The sequence below is a fragment of the Monodelphis domestica genome, chromosome 1 (genome assembly GCF_027887165.1).
Source record: "Monodelphis domestica isolate mMonDom1 chromosome 1, mMonDom1.pri, whole genome shotgun sequence".
Taxonomy (NCBI): Eukaryota; Metazoa; Chordata; class Mammalia; order Didelphimorphia; family Didelphidae; genus Monodelphis; species Monodelphis domestica.
In genome coordinates, this window is record NC_077227.1 from 340,710,007 (window position 1) to 340,728,132 (window position 18,126).

General features: G+C 36.3%; 1 protein-coding gene across 1 annotated transcript in view; it reads left to right on the forward strand.

Moving 5' to 3' along the window:
* The first annotated feature begins 595 nt into the window (after positions 1-595).
* NDFIP1 (Nedd4 family interacting protein 1) overlaps positions 596-18,126 on the forward strand; it is a 56,207-nt gene continuing 38,676 nt past the window's right edge. Inside the window, exon 1 of the mRNA XM_007473804.3 lies at positions 596-996. Coding sequence (XP_007473866.1) covers positions 952-996 — 45 coding nt within the window. The 5' untranslated portion in view covers positions 596-951. The remainder of the gene's footprint in view (positions 997-18,126) is intronic.

Consider the following 18,126-nt stretch of genomic DNA (forward strand, 5'->3'; position numbering starts at 1 on the left):
TGATAACAGGGCAAAGTTACTACATCTCCTTTGTTTCTTTCGGTTAACCAAGCAGTTCTAGGAACCTTTTCCAGCCTCAGATGTACTAATAATAGGTGGTGGTGATTGTAGTGGTGGGATGGAGGGAGGAAAGGAGGATTTTCTTTCTAATTCTGAAGGAGGACTGCTAGGGAAGAAGTTAAGGCTGAGGAAAGGCCTGAGAAGGGAGGGGAGGAGGCTCTGGGTCACAAAAACAAGGAAAGGAGAGACAGAGTGAAGGGAGAAAAGTGGAGGGGAATTAGAGGGTCAGAATTACCCCCCACCCTTCCTGGGGGAGAGTGGAAGAGACGGTGGGGTGTAGAGGGAAGAGAAGGTGGGGAGGAGGGAAGAGAGAAGGGAAGGAAAGTAAGGGGAAGGGAGGAGAGAGAAGGAGGAGGTGGGGAACGAGGAGAAGGAGGGAGAGTCAGGAGGAGTGGGATCTCGGAGGGAGAGGGGAAACGAAGAAGAGGAGGAGGAGGGAAAGCGAGAGGGGGGGGGAGAGAATCCAGAAGAAGAAGGTGGAGGGAGAGCCCCGAGGAGGAGGTGGGGAGCGAGGGGGAGGGTTCGCGCCCGCGCCGAGCGATCGGGGCCGGGAAGGGAGGGGAAGTGGTGGGAGGGGGAGGGGGAGGGGAGCGCAGCTCGGCGCAGAGGCTTCGTCGTCTAGTCTCGGTCTCCGCCTCCTCTTGGAGAGACCGCGGCTGTGCTTCGACAGCTGCACTGTCAGGCCGGGCAAGAGCAGCTCGCTGAGAACTCGAGGGAAGCCGCGGCCTCCCAGTGTTCCCCGCAGGGGCCACCCCGCGATCCGTGCCTTCCTTGTTGCCCCCTTCTTCTGATCCCCTCCCCCCATTCTCCCGGGCCTCTCCGAGAGCAGCCCAGGCGCCGCTTCCCCCGGCTCCATCCCCGCAGCGGCCCCTCCGCCCTCCCGGCTGCGCCATGGCGGCGGCGGCCGAGCCCAGCAGCGGCAGCAGATACCAGCAGGTGAGCAACCGCCGAGCCCGCACCCTTCTCGTCCGCAGGTCAGCCCCGCCTTGCCGCCCCCTGGGGCCCCGCTCTCCTCTCCCGCCGGGCCTAGAACGCGACGCCGAGGCTCTGCAGGCCCAGCGCGGGACGCTCTGGCCGAACCAGGCCTGGCCCCAGGGCGCTCCCCCCACCCCCGGGATGTAAGCGCTCCTCCCCCCCCACGCCCCTCCCGCAGACTCAGCAGACCCCTTGTGCGGCCATCGGAGGTCCCCTCAGCAATGACCTCCCCCAGGGGCGGGCGGGTCCCTTAGTCTAGCTGGGGGCACTGCTTGAGATGGAAAAGGTCAACTTTTCCCCGTTCGCCCCCCCCCTTTTCTTTTATTTCTGGTTACCCCGATTGTCAATGTAAAGAAAATGGGGGAGGGGTGGAAATCTTCTGAAAAAGAACTGACGGAGAGAGGGATTGAAATCGGTGCCTGCGCCCAGCGCTCCCTGCTGTGTGAGATGGGATTACTCATGCCTCAAAGCTGGCTCTGTTTTTGCCATCCCTCTCTCTCTCTTCCCTTTAAGACAATTAAAAAAAGAGAGAGAGAGAGAGACCCAGAGAGGACGGCCTGCAAATTTTTTAAAGGCCATCTTTTGTTGCATGTATTCTTAGAAATGGCGACGTGTAGATGGAGGACTTGTATTTTTAAGCTCTTGAAAATTATGATGAAAGAAAATACTTTTTCATAACAATTATGGGAGGAAATGAATAGTTAAATGTTGGATCGTTATTTAACAGCAGTTTAGAAACAGGCTTCAGGAAGAAAAAAATTTTATGCTACTGTACCATATTTTTCTGGAAACAGCGGGGCCTAAGAATATTTAATGATACAACTCATCATCCATCTTGATTGTCAGAAGACAGCTAGGTTATAGCTGTTGATACTTAATGATTGATACACAAATGCCTGTAATCTAGTCATGTTAAAAGATGCTTTTTAATGAATAATGTTAAGGATTCAACATAAAGTCAGTATAAGCTGTTTTATTTGCCACAAAACCACAAAAAGATTAAAACTGGAATTTTAAACCTAATATGACCCAGTCTTTGTTTTTATTTTCATCATTTGTATAATGTCATTTCCTACATCACATTTTTCTAGCTATTAAGGTGACTTTTTAAGGAATTTGGGTAGACTGTCACGAATAATTTTAGATTGTGTATAAATCACTAGACTGGATTAAGGAGACCTAAAGCCTAATCTGTATTCTAGAATAGACTTCTTATATGACCTTGGGCAAGTCATTCTTGCTTCCTGTGTCTGGGTGTCTTCATTAATTCAATGTAATTCATGACCTATGTCATTTAACAGTTCCAGGATGTTCATAAATCTCACATTTCCTAAAGATTTGTTCTTGTTTCTTTAAACGTTAATTGTTGACTTAAAAAAAGCCATCCATTTTCTTTTAATGACCATCTTCTCCATCTACTCATGTGACTGTTGTTGGCATGTTAACATTTAGAAAAAAAAATACAGGCAGATTCTTATACTGCATACAATTGAATCCAATATTTTAATACATAAAAGTATGATATGTCAGGATTGGGTCAGTTTTAGATATTAGCACATCATTTGCAAAATTGGATTTCCTTTTAAATTTGACTTAGTTGATTAAATTTACCAGTTCCTCTAATTAGATAGTAGAAAGCAGAGTGAATATATCCACTGATATATTTGAATAGTGTTTTAACCTGTTCTTGTTAATGACTTGCTAGGGATTTTTTCCTTGTTAGGGAGAAGATCTGCATAAATTTAAAATCTGGCTGTAAGCACCTTGAGGGCAGAGACTTAAACATTTTTTTTAATCTTTGTATACTCTTTCTTGCTCATAATAGGTGCTGCTTAAATGTTTATTGAATGAATGAATGGTTGTGGAATGTACAAATTTGAGTAGATTATAAGAATATGGGGGACATTTATTTAAATCTGTTGCTATATATGCTGAAAACAATATCTGCAATATCTTTTAAAATTATTTATTGAGAAAAATGCAGCTACATTCCATTTGCAAAAAATTTTAGAAGTTTGGCACTGGAGCTGAGATATTAGATTCCAGTGGCAGATTCTGATTCCACCTTTCCTTTAGGTGACTTGTCCAAAGTAATTTATCCTTTCCTTAACTACAATATGATTTTGACAAACTGTCATGTATTCACTATTTTAAGACTGATGAAGTTTGTGAAGAGCTTTGAGTTGAGTTCTGTGAATTTGGATCCAGTGTAGATTATGTGATATTGCAGTAGAACAAAGTAGAGCTCTGGGTTGAAATCCTATCTTTGACATTAGCTGCAAGAATAAATTAAAGAGCATTTAAGAACTTAGAGGGGCAGCTAGGTGGCTAAGTAGATAGAGATGCAGGCCTGGTGACAGGAGAACCTGTGTTCAAATTTGATTCTTCCTGGCCATGTGACTTAACCCCATGTGGCAAGTCACTTAACCCCAATTGCTTTACTCTTCTACCTTGGAACCAATACACAATATTGATTCCAAGACTGAAAGTTAAAGTTTAAAAAATAATTTTTTAAAAGAGCTTATTATATGCAAAGCACCATGTTAATAAAGAAAATTTGTGAAAGTATCCCTGTTCTTTTGGAGCTTGCTAGCTAATTGTGAGAGATGATACAGTAGGAGGGATAAATCAGATCCTTAGGCAAGGTAGTCGATAATGCATCTTCTTTGCTATCATTTTCATGAGTAAAATCATATCTGTTTCTAGGTGGTTCAATGGATAGAGAGCCATGCCTGGAGGCTGGGAGGTCCTTGGTTCAGATGGGGTCTCAGATACATCCTAGCTATGTGACCCTGGGCAAGTTACTTAACCTCCATTGCCTAGCCCATACCTCTCTTCTGCCTTGGAAGCAGTACACTGTATTGATTCTAAATTCGGAGGTAAAGATTAAAAAAAAAAATCACTTCTATTTCTGTTGTTGAACCATTTGATAGTGCCAAGACTCTGATGATGAGAACCATATTTTCTTGGTCTTTAGGACCTGTGGTGGCCAAGGAGGCAGGGGCTGCAGGATTTATAGAGGTAGTTGCCAGATTACATCTCCTCCAGATTTATTTCCTTGAGCATTTTCTTGGGGTGCTAGAATAGGAACAAGGGGATCCAGATACCATTGTTTCCTTGGGGCTTTTAAGCAATTTCTCTTTATATAACCATGGACAAATCACTTAACCTATCTGAACCTTCATTTCCTCATCTATAAAATGGGAATAATATTTTTGGTATATCCAATCAAGTACTAGATATATGTCTGTCATGTATGTATGTATGTATGTATATATATATATATATATATATATATATATAGTGCTTTGAAACTTGGGATACTTAAATTGGCAGTGTCATCATTATGTACTTGTCTCAAAATTATTTCATAAAGATCAAAAGAACGTATAATTTTGAACATTCTGAAACATTGTAAATATAAGATATTTGGCATCTATTATTATTTTATACATTAAAAAGACTGCACAATTTTTAGTTATTCAGGTTTGGTTTACAGCCTTCTAAAGGAGTTGACAGCCTTTTGAGCCTGATATTTCAACCCTGAGTGTCATTCTGGTGGCTTTCACTTTTGTCTTGATGTTCTATTGGAACCTCATCTAAAACTTAAATCTTCATTTCTCTCTTTCTCTTCCAGTATCCTAGTTTTTCTATTTCTGTTGATATTGTGCTTGAAACCTTAGTTTCCTTCTGTCCTTGAACTGCTACCATCCTAGTTGAGACCCTCATTTCTTCTTGCTTAAACTATTGTAATAATCTCTTAACTTTTCTGTCATCTTATCTTTCCTTTCACCAATCTATTCTGGTGCCAAAAAATTCTTCCTAATGCATATGCTTAACCATAACCCCGATAGTCAAGCTAAGCCTCTTCTCAAAAAGTTTTAGTGGCCATCTATTGCCCACAGTAGGATAAAAGGCCAACTTCTTAGGTTGGCATTTAAGGACAAAAAAAATCTGACTCCAACCTATCTTTTCAGGCATATTTACCTTGTTCTAGTCAAACTGGACCATTGGCTATTCCTTGATCTTGACCTGCTAAATCCATGACTGGAACATACTCCCTCTACATCTCTGCTTATGCCAAATCTTTATCCTTCAAGGATCAATTAGGAGCTATAACCTCCATCAAACATTAGTTCTCATGAACTTCCACCTACCCCCAAGTTATATTCTCATCTGCCTAGTACTTTGTCTAATTCACTCCTTTGTCAGATACTTTGTATCACATTTGTTTGTGGATGTGTATTATTGTGTATTATCCTCCCTATCAGATTGTAAACTTTTGGAAGTTAAGGGACTTTAAAATTTTTGTATCAACATCTCAAGGTTTCTTGAACTATGTAACAGTAGAGAAAAACATGCTTATTATTATTAATCCTTAATTATACTTTTTAATTGAAGCATAAAGTAAGAAGATATAAGCTTAACGAAAAGCATTCATCATTGTCATGGAAGTTGTCCAAAATTCATGAAGTCATTTTTGAGGGTGGCGCACGAAACTGAATTTTGAAGGAATCCAGAGAGCTAGGAGAAAGACCTTCATAGGAATGGGACACAGCTAATGCTGGGGCACTAAGATATAAACTATTGTCTTGTTTGAGGAACATCAAGAAGACTAAATAGTTATGTGGATGGGGATAATGTGTAATAGGGCTAGTTGGTTTGGTTGGGACCAGGTTTGAAAGGCTTTAAATGACAAGCAGAGGAGCTTTCTTTTTATACTGGAAGTTATAGGGAGCCATTGGGAGTTTGATGAAGAGATTATATAGTAAGGGATTTGCTTTGGGAAAAATCATTTTGACAGCTTTGTGGAGGATAGAGAAATTGTGGAGAGTAAAAATGACAAAGTTTGGGGGCAGCTGGGTGGCTCATAGGATTGAGAGCCAGGCCTAGAGATTGGCTTCAGACACTTCCTAGCTGTGTGACACTGGGCAAGTTACTTAATTTTCATTGCCTAGCCCATACCACTCTTTTCCTTGGAGCCAATACACAATATTGATTCCAAGATGGAAGGTAAAGGTTTAAAAAAAAAAGATGACAAGGTTTAGTAACCGTATGCATTTATGGGGTGAGGAAGAGAGAAAGTTGAGAATAAGGCTAAGATAGTTGATGGTGGATGGTGGTGCTCTTGATAGAAATAAGAAATTGAAGTACTGTATTTTTGAAGTTTCTATAGACTCTAGCACTGTCTCATACATTTCAGGTAATTAAATATTTATTGAGTTTAATTTTGGATATTCACATAAAATGCCATTGTAGATTTTACAAAAAATAATTTTAGAGACATTAGTGAGACTGTTGAATTAAATAGTTCAACAAATATTTTTTTTTTTCTGGCAGGTCTTGCTGGCATATGTATGAACTCATATGAAATAAGAAAGAATATATTTATCTTAGAATAGGATCAGTATGGTGTGATTAGGATGGGATGCAGACCATAGATGTATGCATTTATTTCATAATTTTGTATGGCATTTCACTATGACTTATGAATAAACATTATGAACCAAAGAAACCAAAGTTTCTTATAATAGTATATATGATATATAATAGTATAGTGATTAGGGTATTGGATCAGGTAAAGGCAGATGATGTTACAAGAAGGAATATTACAAATTTGAGGTACTTGATTAAAATGGATATTTGCATTTTTATTAGTAACTTTTACAATTGCATGCTGTACTGTTCTCTAATGTTCTATAAAAATATAATGCCTTGCACATAGTAGGTTTTTAATGTTTGAATTAAAAGCATTCATCTGTTTGGTATATTAAGATCCTATTTTGGCTCAGGAAAGCATTGGCTATGAAAATAGAATTCAAGACCTAGACAAATCTTTGCATAAGAAAAATTGATTGTTAGAATTATTTTCTAATTGAAATTTCATATTTTAAGCCATTTTTACCACATTATGAATTCACTGTAGTCACATCATTTTTCTTGGAAGTGATTAGCTTTCTGTTGATTTCTGGGTTCTGTCTATCTGCAAATAATCACGTATTAGCCCTATTATGACCCTACTTATTGGCTGTTTCTAAGCCACTTACTGAGTTTTCTCCATCATTAATGATGGATTTGTGTAGCTTTATTTTTACTCTCTTAGTTTACTATGTTAGAGGAGAACTGATTGATAAAGATATTAGTTGTAGCCAAGGTATCAGGCTACATAAACCTAACTGGTTAAATAGGAGTTAAAGCCAGAATCTTGGGCTCATCATTAAACATGTTAACTGAGATGATAAGCACAGACGTCTAGGGGGAAAAATAAGGTCAGCCTTTTAAAAATTATTTTTAAAAAATCTCCATATTATTCATTCTTGTATGTGAACAATCCCATAAAACCAAAACACCAAATGATAGGTTTTCACCAGTATTTCTACTCCAACAATTCTTTCTCTGGAGGTGGATAGCATTCTTTTTCATAAGTTCTTTAGAATTGTTCTGGATTGTATTAGTAGCAAAGTATCACATTTGATCATTCCTCAATATTGCTGTTACTGTGTATGATGATCTTCTGGTTCTGCTTATTTCACTCTGCATCACTTCACATAGGTCTTTCTAACTCTTTCTGAAATTATCCTGTTCATTCTTTATAGCACAATAGTATTCCATCATCATCATCATATACCACAATTTGTTCTGCCATTCCCCAATTGAGGGACATCCTTTTAGTTTTCAATTCTTTGCCACATCAAACTCATAGAAATTATCTTTGTGGGCTGCATATTGGCTTAGAAAACCACAAATTAGCATTATCTATGTTATAGGATGCTTTTATTTATTTTAACTTAGTCCAATTACATTTAAATTTTATTTTATTTTTAACATTGATTTGAAAAAAAATTAAGTTCCAAATTCTCTTCCTCTCATACCTCCCCTTCTTGTTGAGAAGGTAAGAAATGTTGTAATTATTATATGTGAAGTCATGTAAAACATTTCCATTTTAGCTATGTTGGGGGGGGGGCAGAAAGGAAGCATAGAAACTTAAAAAAAGTTTCAATCAGCACTCAAAGTTCATCAGTTTTCTCTCTGGATGTGAATAGCATTTTTTCAAGAGTCTTTTGAAATTGTCTTAGATCATTGTCTTGATCAGAATAGCTAAGCTTTTCTTAGTTAGTCATTGTTACAGTATTGCTATTACTATGTACAGTGTTCTCATGGTTTTACTAATTTCACTTTGCTTCAGTTCACATAAATCTTACCAGGTTTTTCTGAAAACGTCTAACTAGTCTTTTAATTTTTTTTAAATCTTTACTTTCCATCTTGGAATTAATACTGTGTATTGGTTTCAAGGCAAAAGAGTGGTAAGGGCCAGGCAATGTGGGTTAAGTGATTTGCCCAGGGTCACACAGACAGGAAATGTCTGGGGCCAGATTTGAACGTAGGACATCTCATCTGAAGGCCAGGCTCTCAATCCACTGAGCCACCTTGCTGCCTCCACTAGTCATTTCTTATAATTTCTTATAATTCTATCCCAACCACTGTAGCTTGTTCAATTATTTCCCCTATTGATGGCATCCTTTCAATTTCCAGTTCTTTCCCACCTCAAAAAAGAGCTGCTGTAAATATTTTTGTACATATAGTTCCTTTTTCTTTGATCTCTTTGGGGTACAGACCTAGTGGGGTATTGCTGGGTCAAAGGGTATGCATGATTTTATAGCTCTTTGGACAAAGTTCTAAATTGTCTTCCAGAATGATTTGACCAGTTCATTATTTGAAAAATAGTGCATTAGTGTATCTATTTTTTTCCCATCCCCTCCAGCATTTATCATTTTGTTTTTCTGCTATGTTAAGCCCAACTGATAGGTGTGCCAATTTTAATCTGGAAGTATATGGTGGATTGAGATTTTAACATTCTACTCTATACAGCTGCCAAACAAATTTTCCTAAAGCCTTTGTTTGACCATATATCATCTCCTATCCAGTAATCTCCAATTACTCTTTATTACCTGTAGAATTATAGACTTGTCTTGTTGACTTTACACAAAACTCTCTTCCATGTATTCTAGTCTAGTTCTTCCTTCCTTCCTTCCTTCCTTCCTTCCTTCCTTCCTTCCTTCCTTCCTTCCTTCCTTCCTTCCTTCCTTCCTTCCTTCCTTCCTTCCTTCCTTCCTTCCTTCCTTCCTTCCTTCCTTCCTTCCTTCCTTCCTTCCTTCCTTCCTTCCTTCCTTCCTTCCTTCCTTCCTTTCTTTCTTTCTTTCTTTCTTTCTTTCTTTCTTTCTTTCTTTCTTTCTTTCTTTCTTTCTTTCTTTCTTTCTTTCTTTCTTTCTTTCTTTCTTTCTTTCTTTCTTTCTTTCTTTCTTTCTTTCTTTCTTTCTTTCTTTCTTTCTTTCTTTCTTTCTTTCTTTCGTAAACCCTTACCTTCCATCTTGGAAACAATACTGTGTATTGGTTCTAAGGCCGAAGAGCAGTAAAGGCTGGGCAGTAGGGGTTAAGTGACTTGCCCAGGGTCACCCAGCTGGGAGTGTTTTGAGACCACGGCTGAACCTAGGACTTTCTGCCTCTAGGCTTGGCTTTCAATTTACTGAGCCACCCAGCTGCCCCTGCAACTACAGGGTTTTTAAATTTGTGTGTGTGTGTGTGTGTGTGTGTTATAGACCCCTTTGACATTCTGGTTAAACCTGTGGACCCGTTTCTCAGAGTATTTGTTTTTGAATGCATAAAATTAAATACGTGGGGTTTCGAAAGAAATTGCTTATATTGAATTAGTTATTAAAATATTAGAAAAATAATCAGTGTCACAGAACCTTTGCCCTTCTTATTCTTCATATGCAATACTCCCAATCTCCTGTTTCTGTATTTTTACACTGACTTGTACTCCTGTGCCTGAAATGCTCTCCCTCCTTACCTCTGCCTCTTTAGGTTCCCTGACTTCATTCAAGAGTAACTCTTATGCCACTTTTGAAATGCATGAAACCTTTCCTGTTTCCTTCAGCTGCTCATACCTTTCCCTCTCAGGTTACTTTCCATCTGTTCTGTAGGTATCATCTATGTACTTGTTTATGTACATGTTGTCTTCTCCTCCAGGGCAAGGACTTTTTTTTTTTGCTTTTTCTCTGTATTCCCAGCATTGTGTACTTCATCTGGCATACTGCAAGTTTAATAAGTTCCTGTTTAAGATGTAGAAATGAGATATCGACATACTGTCAAGAGATCTAGAAGATCACCAATACATTAATTGGACCTCCTCCTAGAAGATATAGAGATAAGATTTGAGGGGTATCCACATAGTCCTTTGGAGGTGTTACCCCATTTATCTATTGGAAGGGTACCCACATTAATACTATCCCTGGATCAGAGCTTTCTTTTTGGCTGTACTATTGTCTTCATCTTAAAGCAGTTGTCAGATATCACCCAGTATCTCTTGCTGTTGCATTTGGAGTTGTTTTATTTTTCTGAACAGCTAGTTAAAAGTTTCAAATGTTAAATGCTGGCTAGGTTCAAGGACATTTTTAGTAAAATATTTACTATTTTTTAAGTAAAATATTTACTAATTGGTTAAAACAGTTCTTTCCCCTTGTGCAATATTTATCATATCCCTTAGGCAATATGACACATTTTTTGGCCTTTCTACCTTTTTTTGTATAATATTAACAGTCAGTAGTTAATACAAATGTAGGTTTAAAAGAATTATGCTTAATCAAGGAGATCAAGGAAAATATTAAGATATATTAGAAAATACTTGAGACTCTTGTGGAACACTGGCTTAAGAGCCAGATTTGAAGCCATGAATTCAAATCCTGTTTATGATATACTGGCTGTGTGATTCTGGGAAGATTATTTAAACTCTTAGTGCTTCAGGCAGCTAAGACTGTAAATTGTGGAAAAGATGCTGGTCTTCATTGGGATGAAGTTTCCACAAGGAAATATCTAATGAAGTCAGTCACACACCTTCCCCCTTCCCCTTCCTCTTCCCTCCCTGGAGTTCAATTCAGAAAGGTGAAACTTTCTTACTCCAGGCCCAGTGCACTCTATCCATTACCTGTCCCTATTCATCTTTTCTTATACTACAGTTGTATTCCATCATTATTATATGCCACAATTTGTTCAGGCATTGCCTAATTGATGGACATCTCAATTTCCAACTCTTTGCCACCATAAAAAGAGCTGATATATATATATATATATTTTTTTTTTAATATGCATGTAATCTCTTTTCCTTTCATCTCTTTGTGGGTATAGACTTCGTGGTATTGTGGGATCAAAGGATATACAGTTTTATAGCCCTTTAGGTATAAATCCAAATTGTTCTCCAGAGTTGTTAGTTCAGTTCATAAGTCCATCAGCAGTGTATTAATGTCCCAGTTTTCCCAATCCTCTCTACCATTTGTCTTTTTCATTTTCTGTCATGTCAATCAAAGAGATGATAATCTCAGAGTTGTTTTAATTTGCATTTTTCTAATCAATAATGTTTCGGAGCATTTTTTCATCTATTGATAGCTTTTATTTCTTTATTTGAAAACTACCTGTTCATATCTTTTTACCACTTATCAACTGGGAAAAGATTAGTATTTTTTTTAGATTTGACCCAGTTGTCTATATATTTGAGAAATGAGGCCTTTATTAGAGAAACTTGCTATAAACAATTTCCCTCCAATTTTCTGCTTACCTTTTTAACTTGGCTGCATTGGTTTTGTATGTGCAAAACCTTTAAAATTTAATGTAATTAAAATTATTCGTTTTACATTCTACAATGCTCTATTTTTTGTTTGGTCAGAAATTCTTTTCTTATCCATACATATGACAGGTAATCTATTCCATACTCCCCTAATTTGCTTATGGTATCCTTTGTGTCTAAATCATGTTCCCATTTTGATACCTAGTTTCTGTCAAACTTCTCCAGTTTTTCCAGCAGTTCTTGTCAAATAGTGATTTTTTTTTTAATCCTAAATTTATATGTCACAAATTTAGAACTAGAAGGGACCTTTTGAGGTTGTCCAACACCTTCATTTACAGGTGAGGTAATTGAGGCCTAAAGAGTTTTAAGTACTTTCCCAGGGTCACACAGATAATAAATGATTGAAATAGGAGTCACTCAGGTCTTTCCTCACTTCCAAATTCGGAGCTTATTCCACTAAATTATCTTGCCTTTGGTGAAATTATAGATCTCTGCTAGCATTTCCCCCCACTTCACAAATATCCTTCTTTATTTTATTTATTTATTTATATTTGTCTATTTATTTATTTATTTTTGAGCCCTTATCTTCTGTCTTGGAGTAATACTGTGTATTGGCTCCAAGGCTGAAGAGTGGTAAGGGCTAGGCAATGGGGGTCAAGTGACTTGCCCAGGGTCACACAGCTGGGAAGTGTCTGAGGTCAGACTTGAATCTAGGACCTCCCATCTCCCATTGACTCTCAATCCACTGAGCCACCCAGCTGCCCCCAGATATCCTTCTTTATTAAACACACTATAATATAAGCAATATAACCTTTATTTTTAAGAAGAAAAAACAGTTTTGCTTATACATCTACAGTTTTGTGAAATAGGAAGTAACTTGAAAATACAAATCTTTTTCCTAAAAAATTATTTAATTAATTAATTTAGAGTATTTTTCCATGGTTACAAGATTCTTGTTCTTTCCCTCCCCAATCCTCACCTCCCTCCCATAGCCGATTCACCATTCCACTGGGTTTTACATGTATCACTGATATGTGTCTTTCCATATTATTGATATTTGCACTAGGGTGATCGTTTAGAGTCTATATCCCTAATCATATCCCCATCGACCCATGTGATCAAGGAGTTGTTTTTCTTCTGTGTTTCTGTTCCCACAATTCTTCCTCTGAATGTGTTTGATGTTCTTTCTCATAGGTCTCTCAGAATTGTCCTGGATCGTTGTGTTACTGCTAGTAGAGAAGTCCATTATGTTCGATTGTACCACAGTGCATCAGTCTCTGTGTATAATGTTCTTCTGGTTCTCTTTTCACTCTGCATCAATTCCTGGAGGTTGTTCCAGTTTGCATGGAATTCCTCCAGTTTATTATTGCTTTGAGAGCAGTAGTATTCCATCACCAACAGATACCACAATTTGATCAGCCATTCCCAATTGAAAGACATTCTCTCATTTTCCAATTTTTTTGCCACCAAAAAAATAGTCTTTTAATGGAATATGATATATTTGGAAATATGTATCAGCAATATGGAGTGAATTTTGTCATTTCCATTTTCATTCAGGTTTATTAATTAATAATTTTCATTTTATTTAATGGCAGTAACAGCAATACATAGGAAAGATTGAAAGCACTTATAAAACAGTATGAATGTTTTGTAACTTACTATAATAGTAAAAAACAAGTTTACAAAGAAAATAATTTATAGTCTTTAATTTTTTGTTTTTCTTTTCTTGTTTATATATTTCTGTATATGTACTTTTCATTGGAAGTTAAAGTTTATGTAATCTAAGAAAATAATAAATTTAACATAACTCTGGATTGTTATTTTGTAATAGTAAAGATCTTTTTTTTTATATTTTTTTATTCTGTTCTAAACAAAAAAAAAATCCTCAACTTCTGTTTTTTTCCCTTTCAAATTGTTTTCCTTAAGCCTATAATTTTAATTTTTGTGTCTTAAAATTTTGTGTGTATTATTGTAAGGAAAGCTACAATTTGGGGGGGTTCAGATTAGTAGGTTCTGTTGACATAAAGGGTACTTGATACAAGATCATCCACTACTTCTTATTTAAAAAAAATTTTTTTTAAACCCTTAACCTTCCATCTTGGAATCGATACTGTGTATTGGTTCCAAGGCAGAAGAGTGGTGAGGGCTAGGCAATGGGGGTTAAGTGACTTGCCCAGGGTCACACAGTTGGGAAGTGTCTAAGGTCATATTTGAACCCAGGACCTCCCATCTTTGGGCCTGACTCTCAATCCACTGAGCCACCCAGCTGCCCCCCATCCATTACTTTTAATAATTGTATATCTTTCATTTAGGGTGTGAAGTGTACTACCTCTGGGAATCATTTAAAATTTCACGGCCAACAATTTAATTACATTCGAACTTCAAACATTCCAGGAATTCTAGTGGGATCAAAATTGTAATTATTCAAAAGAGAGTATTAAGTTTACCTGAGTCAACTCTGCTACTGGCTTCTGTCAGAGTTCTCTAAATATTCCCCCTACTTAAACATTTTTGAAGAATAACTCTTTTGGTAATTTTTGTTCCATTTCTCAATCATCTTTTAAAAATTTTAATTTACTTTTAAGTACTTGGATATGGTATTTGAATATTCAGTACTAAAGTTGAACTGATTTCATAGATGAGAGTGTTCTCTACTGTGGTCTATAATATAGACTTCTTATTCTGTACAACTCTTTTTCTGTGTCATCTTGTAAGTCCTTTATATAAAGGATCTACCCAACCCGCTTAAAGTCTTCCTTTAAATCTTGTAACATTAAGTGGGAACTAGTATCATACAAAGACTGTCATTTTTTCTTTTGAAATGTGATTAATTTGTCTCCTTTTTCAATCACACATTGCTGATTTAGCCAAATCTTACACACCCAAATCAGTTGGTTATATGTGGCAGTCTTTATCTACCATGTGTCTTACCATTGCCCTTTTGGGTCACTTGCAATTTTGAGTCTTTGAAAATCATCATTTCTTAACATGTCATATAGCAACATCACAAGGATGCTGATGTTTAAAAGATGGGGTTTTGTTTTAGGGAGCAGCTTAGAATCATTAAATATTGTCTTTTCCCAGTTGGAATCCATGTTACTATCTTTCTTTGATAGAATTCTGGGCCCCATCAACATGATCTTTGAGACCTTTGGAAGAGTAAGCTTTGTAGTATGATGAGTCTATGCAATGCAACTTTTGTGGAGGTTGATATGAGATAGATTTAGATCTAAAAGGGACTTTATGAATCATCTAGTACAACCTCACAGACCTTTTGAGTCTGAGGCCCAAAGAAATTGTGACTTGGCCAATGTCACACAGGTAGTAATTAGTGAAAAAATTTTTAACCAAGATAATCTTTGATTTCAAATTTAGTCATCTTTCCACAGCACGAGTTTGCTTTTCTAAGGAGTAAAAATAGTTCAAAAGGAAAATTTTTTAAAGATGCTTTTGTTTTAGTTGCTTTGAAAAGGCCTCTTCCTCCCCATACACACTATCCTATTTGGGTAATCATCGAGAAGTAGTAGAAGGAATGGTAAAGCAGGTCAATGGAGCTCCTGACAATTATTAGTAGAGCCTTAGTCACTTTTTCCTCTATAGCTAGAACAGTAATGCAAAATGTTAAATTTCGTGTGTTGCCTAGTAACTTAGCCAGCAAGGTTTTTAAAGGTGTTTTCAGCAAATACTGAGATTAGTTTCAGCTAATTTAAACTCATTGCTAAGATAGGTGGCATTAAGAATTAGCTACCTTATTTCCAGGGTTGCAGAATGTTTCCATTTATTTATTTATTTTTTGAGGACATTCAAGATAACTGTTAACACATTCTGCTTTCTGGAGAAATTCACTGATGAGTGCTCTTTTGAAAGTGAAGGCATATGCCCAATTGGGAGAATTGGGAGAATTCAGGTTGAACAATGAGAAAAAAATGTTCATCTTGGTAAATAAAATACTTTTTTCTTTACATAAAAGAATGGTGATGTGTTAATTTTGTTTGTATATAATTAGTGCAAAAACTGTCTTCTCTTTTGTATTCATAGTTGATTATAGGAGGAATGTGGTATAGTGGATAGAGCCTTGGACTTGGAGTAAAAAAAAAAAGTCTTTTAAGGTGGGCCTCAGTTTTCTCATCTGCAAAATAAGCAGGTTGGATTTGATAGCTAAGTGTTCCTTCTGACTCTCAATCTATGTTCTTATGAATAGGGGCATGTTTACATTATTACTTAATAGGTATCTTATTGGAAATAACTATACATGATATATAATTACATATAATATATGATAGGTATCTTACTGAAGTTAACAATATACATTACTATTATGGTTAAAAAAAACTTTTCAAACTAATAAAAAAGTTGGAAGCTATAGAAACAGTAGCAACCAAGAAAATCATAAAGATTATGAAGTCTTCGGCAAGAAGTTAAAGACCTTTAAGGGACGTGTATTATTTTCATGGTATTTATGTATCTTCCAAGCTAGATAATGTAAAGAATTGCCAGAGTATAGGAAGAGTATCAGTAGAGAGTTGCCCAGTAATTCATAAGAGATAAAATTGGATGCAGGTTAATGAGATTTCTGTTCCTTGATAGGCTGAATCTGAACAACACAAAATTAGAAAAAGAAACAAGCAATAAAACTCATGACCTCAATGTCTATACTCATCTTCACCAAGTATGAATATCAAACAAGGTGAACTCTATATTATGAAGTAATACTTATCTGAGATTAGACTGAACAGAATAGATCTTATTACTGAAATAGTACTCTGGACGAGTGTATTTTGCTCAGATAGAGCAGGATAAGTATAATGGGTGGCAGAGTAATATTGCATATTAAGAAATAGAATTTTATATTATTTCTCACATGAATATGTGAGAAAATCAAGCAAACAATGAGGAAGCATGGTAGGGGAGTATTTAGTTTGGTGATAATGGTAATAATAACATATAATACTTTTTAAGGAAAATCTTTTATCAAAACCAGTAAGTTTCCTACCTCAAAATCTTTGGTATTGAAGAAATTATGAGTCTAGGACTGAACTTCATTAATTAAACTTTTCTAGTTTAAAAAAACTTTAAAATTTGATTACTTTTAAAACCATTGCTGATAAAACATCTTTGTTTATATATTACATATCAGATAATAAACATTAATTTTCTTATATCTTGAAAAAATTAATCACTCTTTAAGCAGAGGAGCAAACTGAAGAAAAATTGCCATAATTACATATTATTGTGAACATAAAAATCCTACTCTGAAGCCAAATGTTTTTATGTTTAGAAAAGCAATCAGTCTGAAATGTTTTCTACCTGGAAAAAACTCCAGGTTATCCTAGTTAATTTTAGTTTATAACTTATGTACATGTCTTCAAGTACCTTACATTTCACAGGAGAGAGAAAAATGAAAGTGCTTTGTAAATTATTGTTTCATTTTACTTAGCATATAATACATGTGTTGTTTTTTCAAATAAAATCATGGTCCCAAAGTTTTATTTCCAAATAAATTGCATACAACAGATCTAGTGTTCTAAATGTGACCTTTCTTATTAGTAGCATTAATTGGTATAGCAAAAGACTGGAGATTTATGAGAGTGCTAAACAGTTTGAGAATTGATGGACAAATTGTGCCAAATGAATATAATGGATGGCATATTTTTACATCATAAGAAATCACAAAAGGGATGGATTCAGAGGATCTTAAGAAGACATGTATGAAGTAGTGTAGTGTGAAGTAAGTAGAACCAGGACAATAATTTATATGAGTACATTTTATTTTTTTTTTTATTTTAATAAAAAAAAAAAACCCATATCTTCTGTCTTAGAATCAACACTGGATATTGGTTCTAAGACAGAAGAGTGGTAAGGACTAGGCAATGGGGGTTAAGTGACTTGCCCAGGGTCACACAGCTAGGAAGTGTCTGAGGTCATATTTGAACCCAGGACCTCCCATCTTTGGGCCTGGCTCTCAGTCCACTGAGCCACCCAGCTGCCCCCTGAGCACAACACTTTAAAGAAAACCACCTAAAAGACTTATAATGATGGACTAGAGAGAAGTTCAGAAAGAAAAGTACATTTTTGAATATGACCAATATTCCCAAATTTTGCTTGACTGTTTTTTTCCTTTGAACTATGCTTATTTGTTACAAAGGAGATTAATGATTTCCAAAAGGAGTAAAGAAAGAGTTGTTAAAAGCAGTTTTTAAAAATGCAAGGAACAGGAGAAACTTTAGGAGAAGAAAAGACAAAGCACAACTTTTTAAACTAATGCTCTAAATGTTTTGTTTTTTTAAATTAAACTATATGTAAGAATTTAAATTTAGGTTTTATACTAAATCTGAGAATTCTAAAGTAATATTATGGTCACCAATTTAAAACTTTCGATCTTAAGTTAAAATGACTTCAGCAGCTTTATTTACAAAGAGGTGGAAAAAGTGAAAGTGGAAAAATGTAGATAAAGAGACAAGTAATACTGGCTA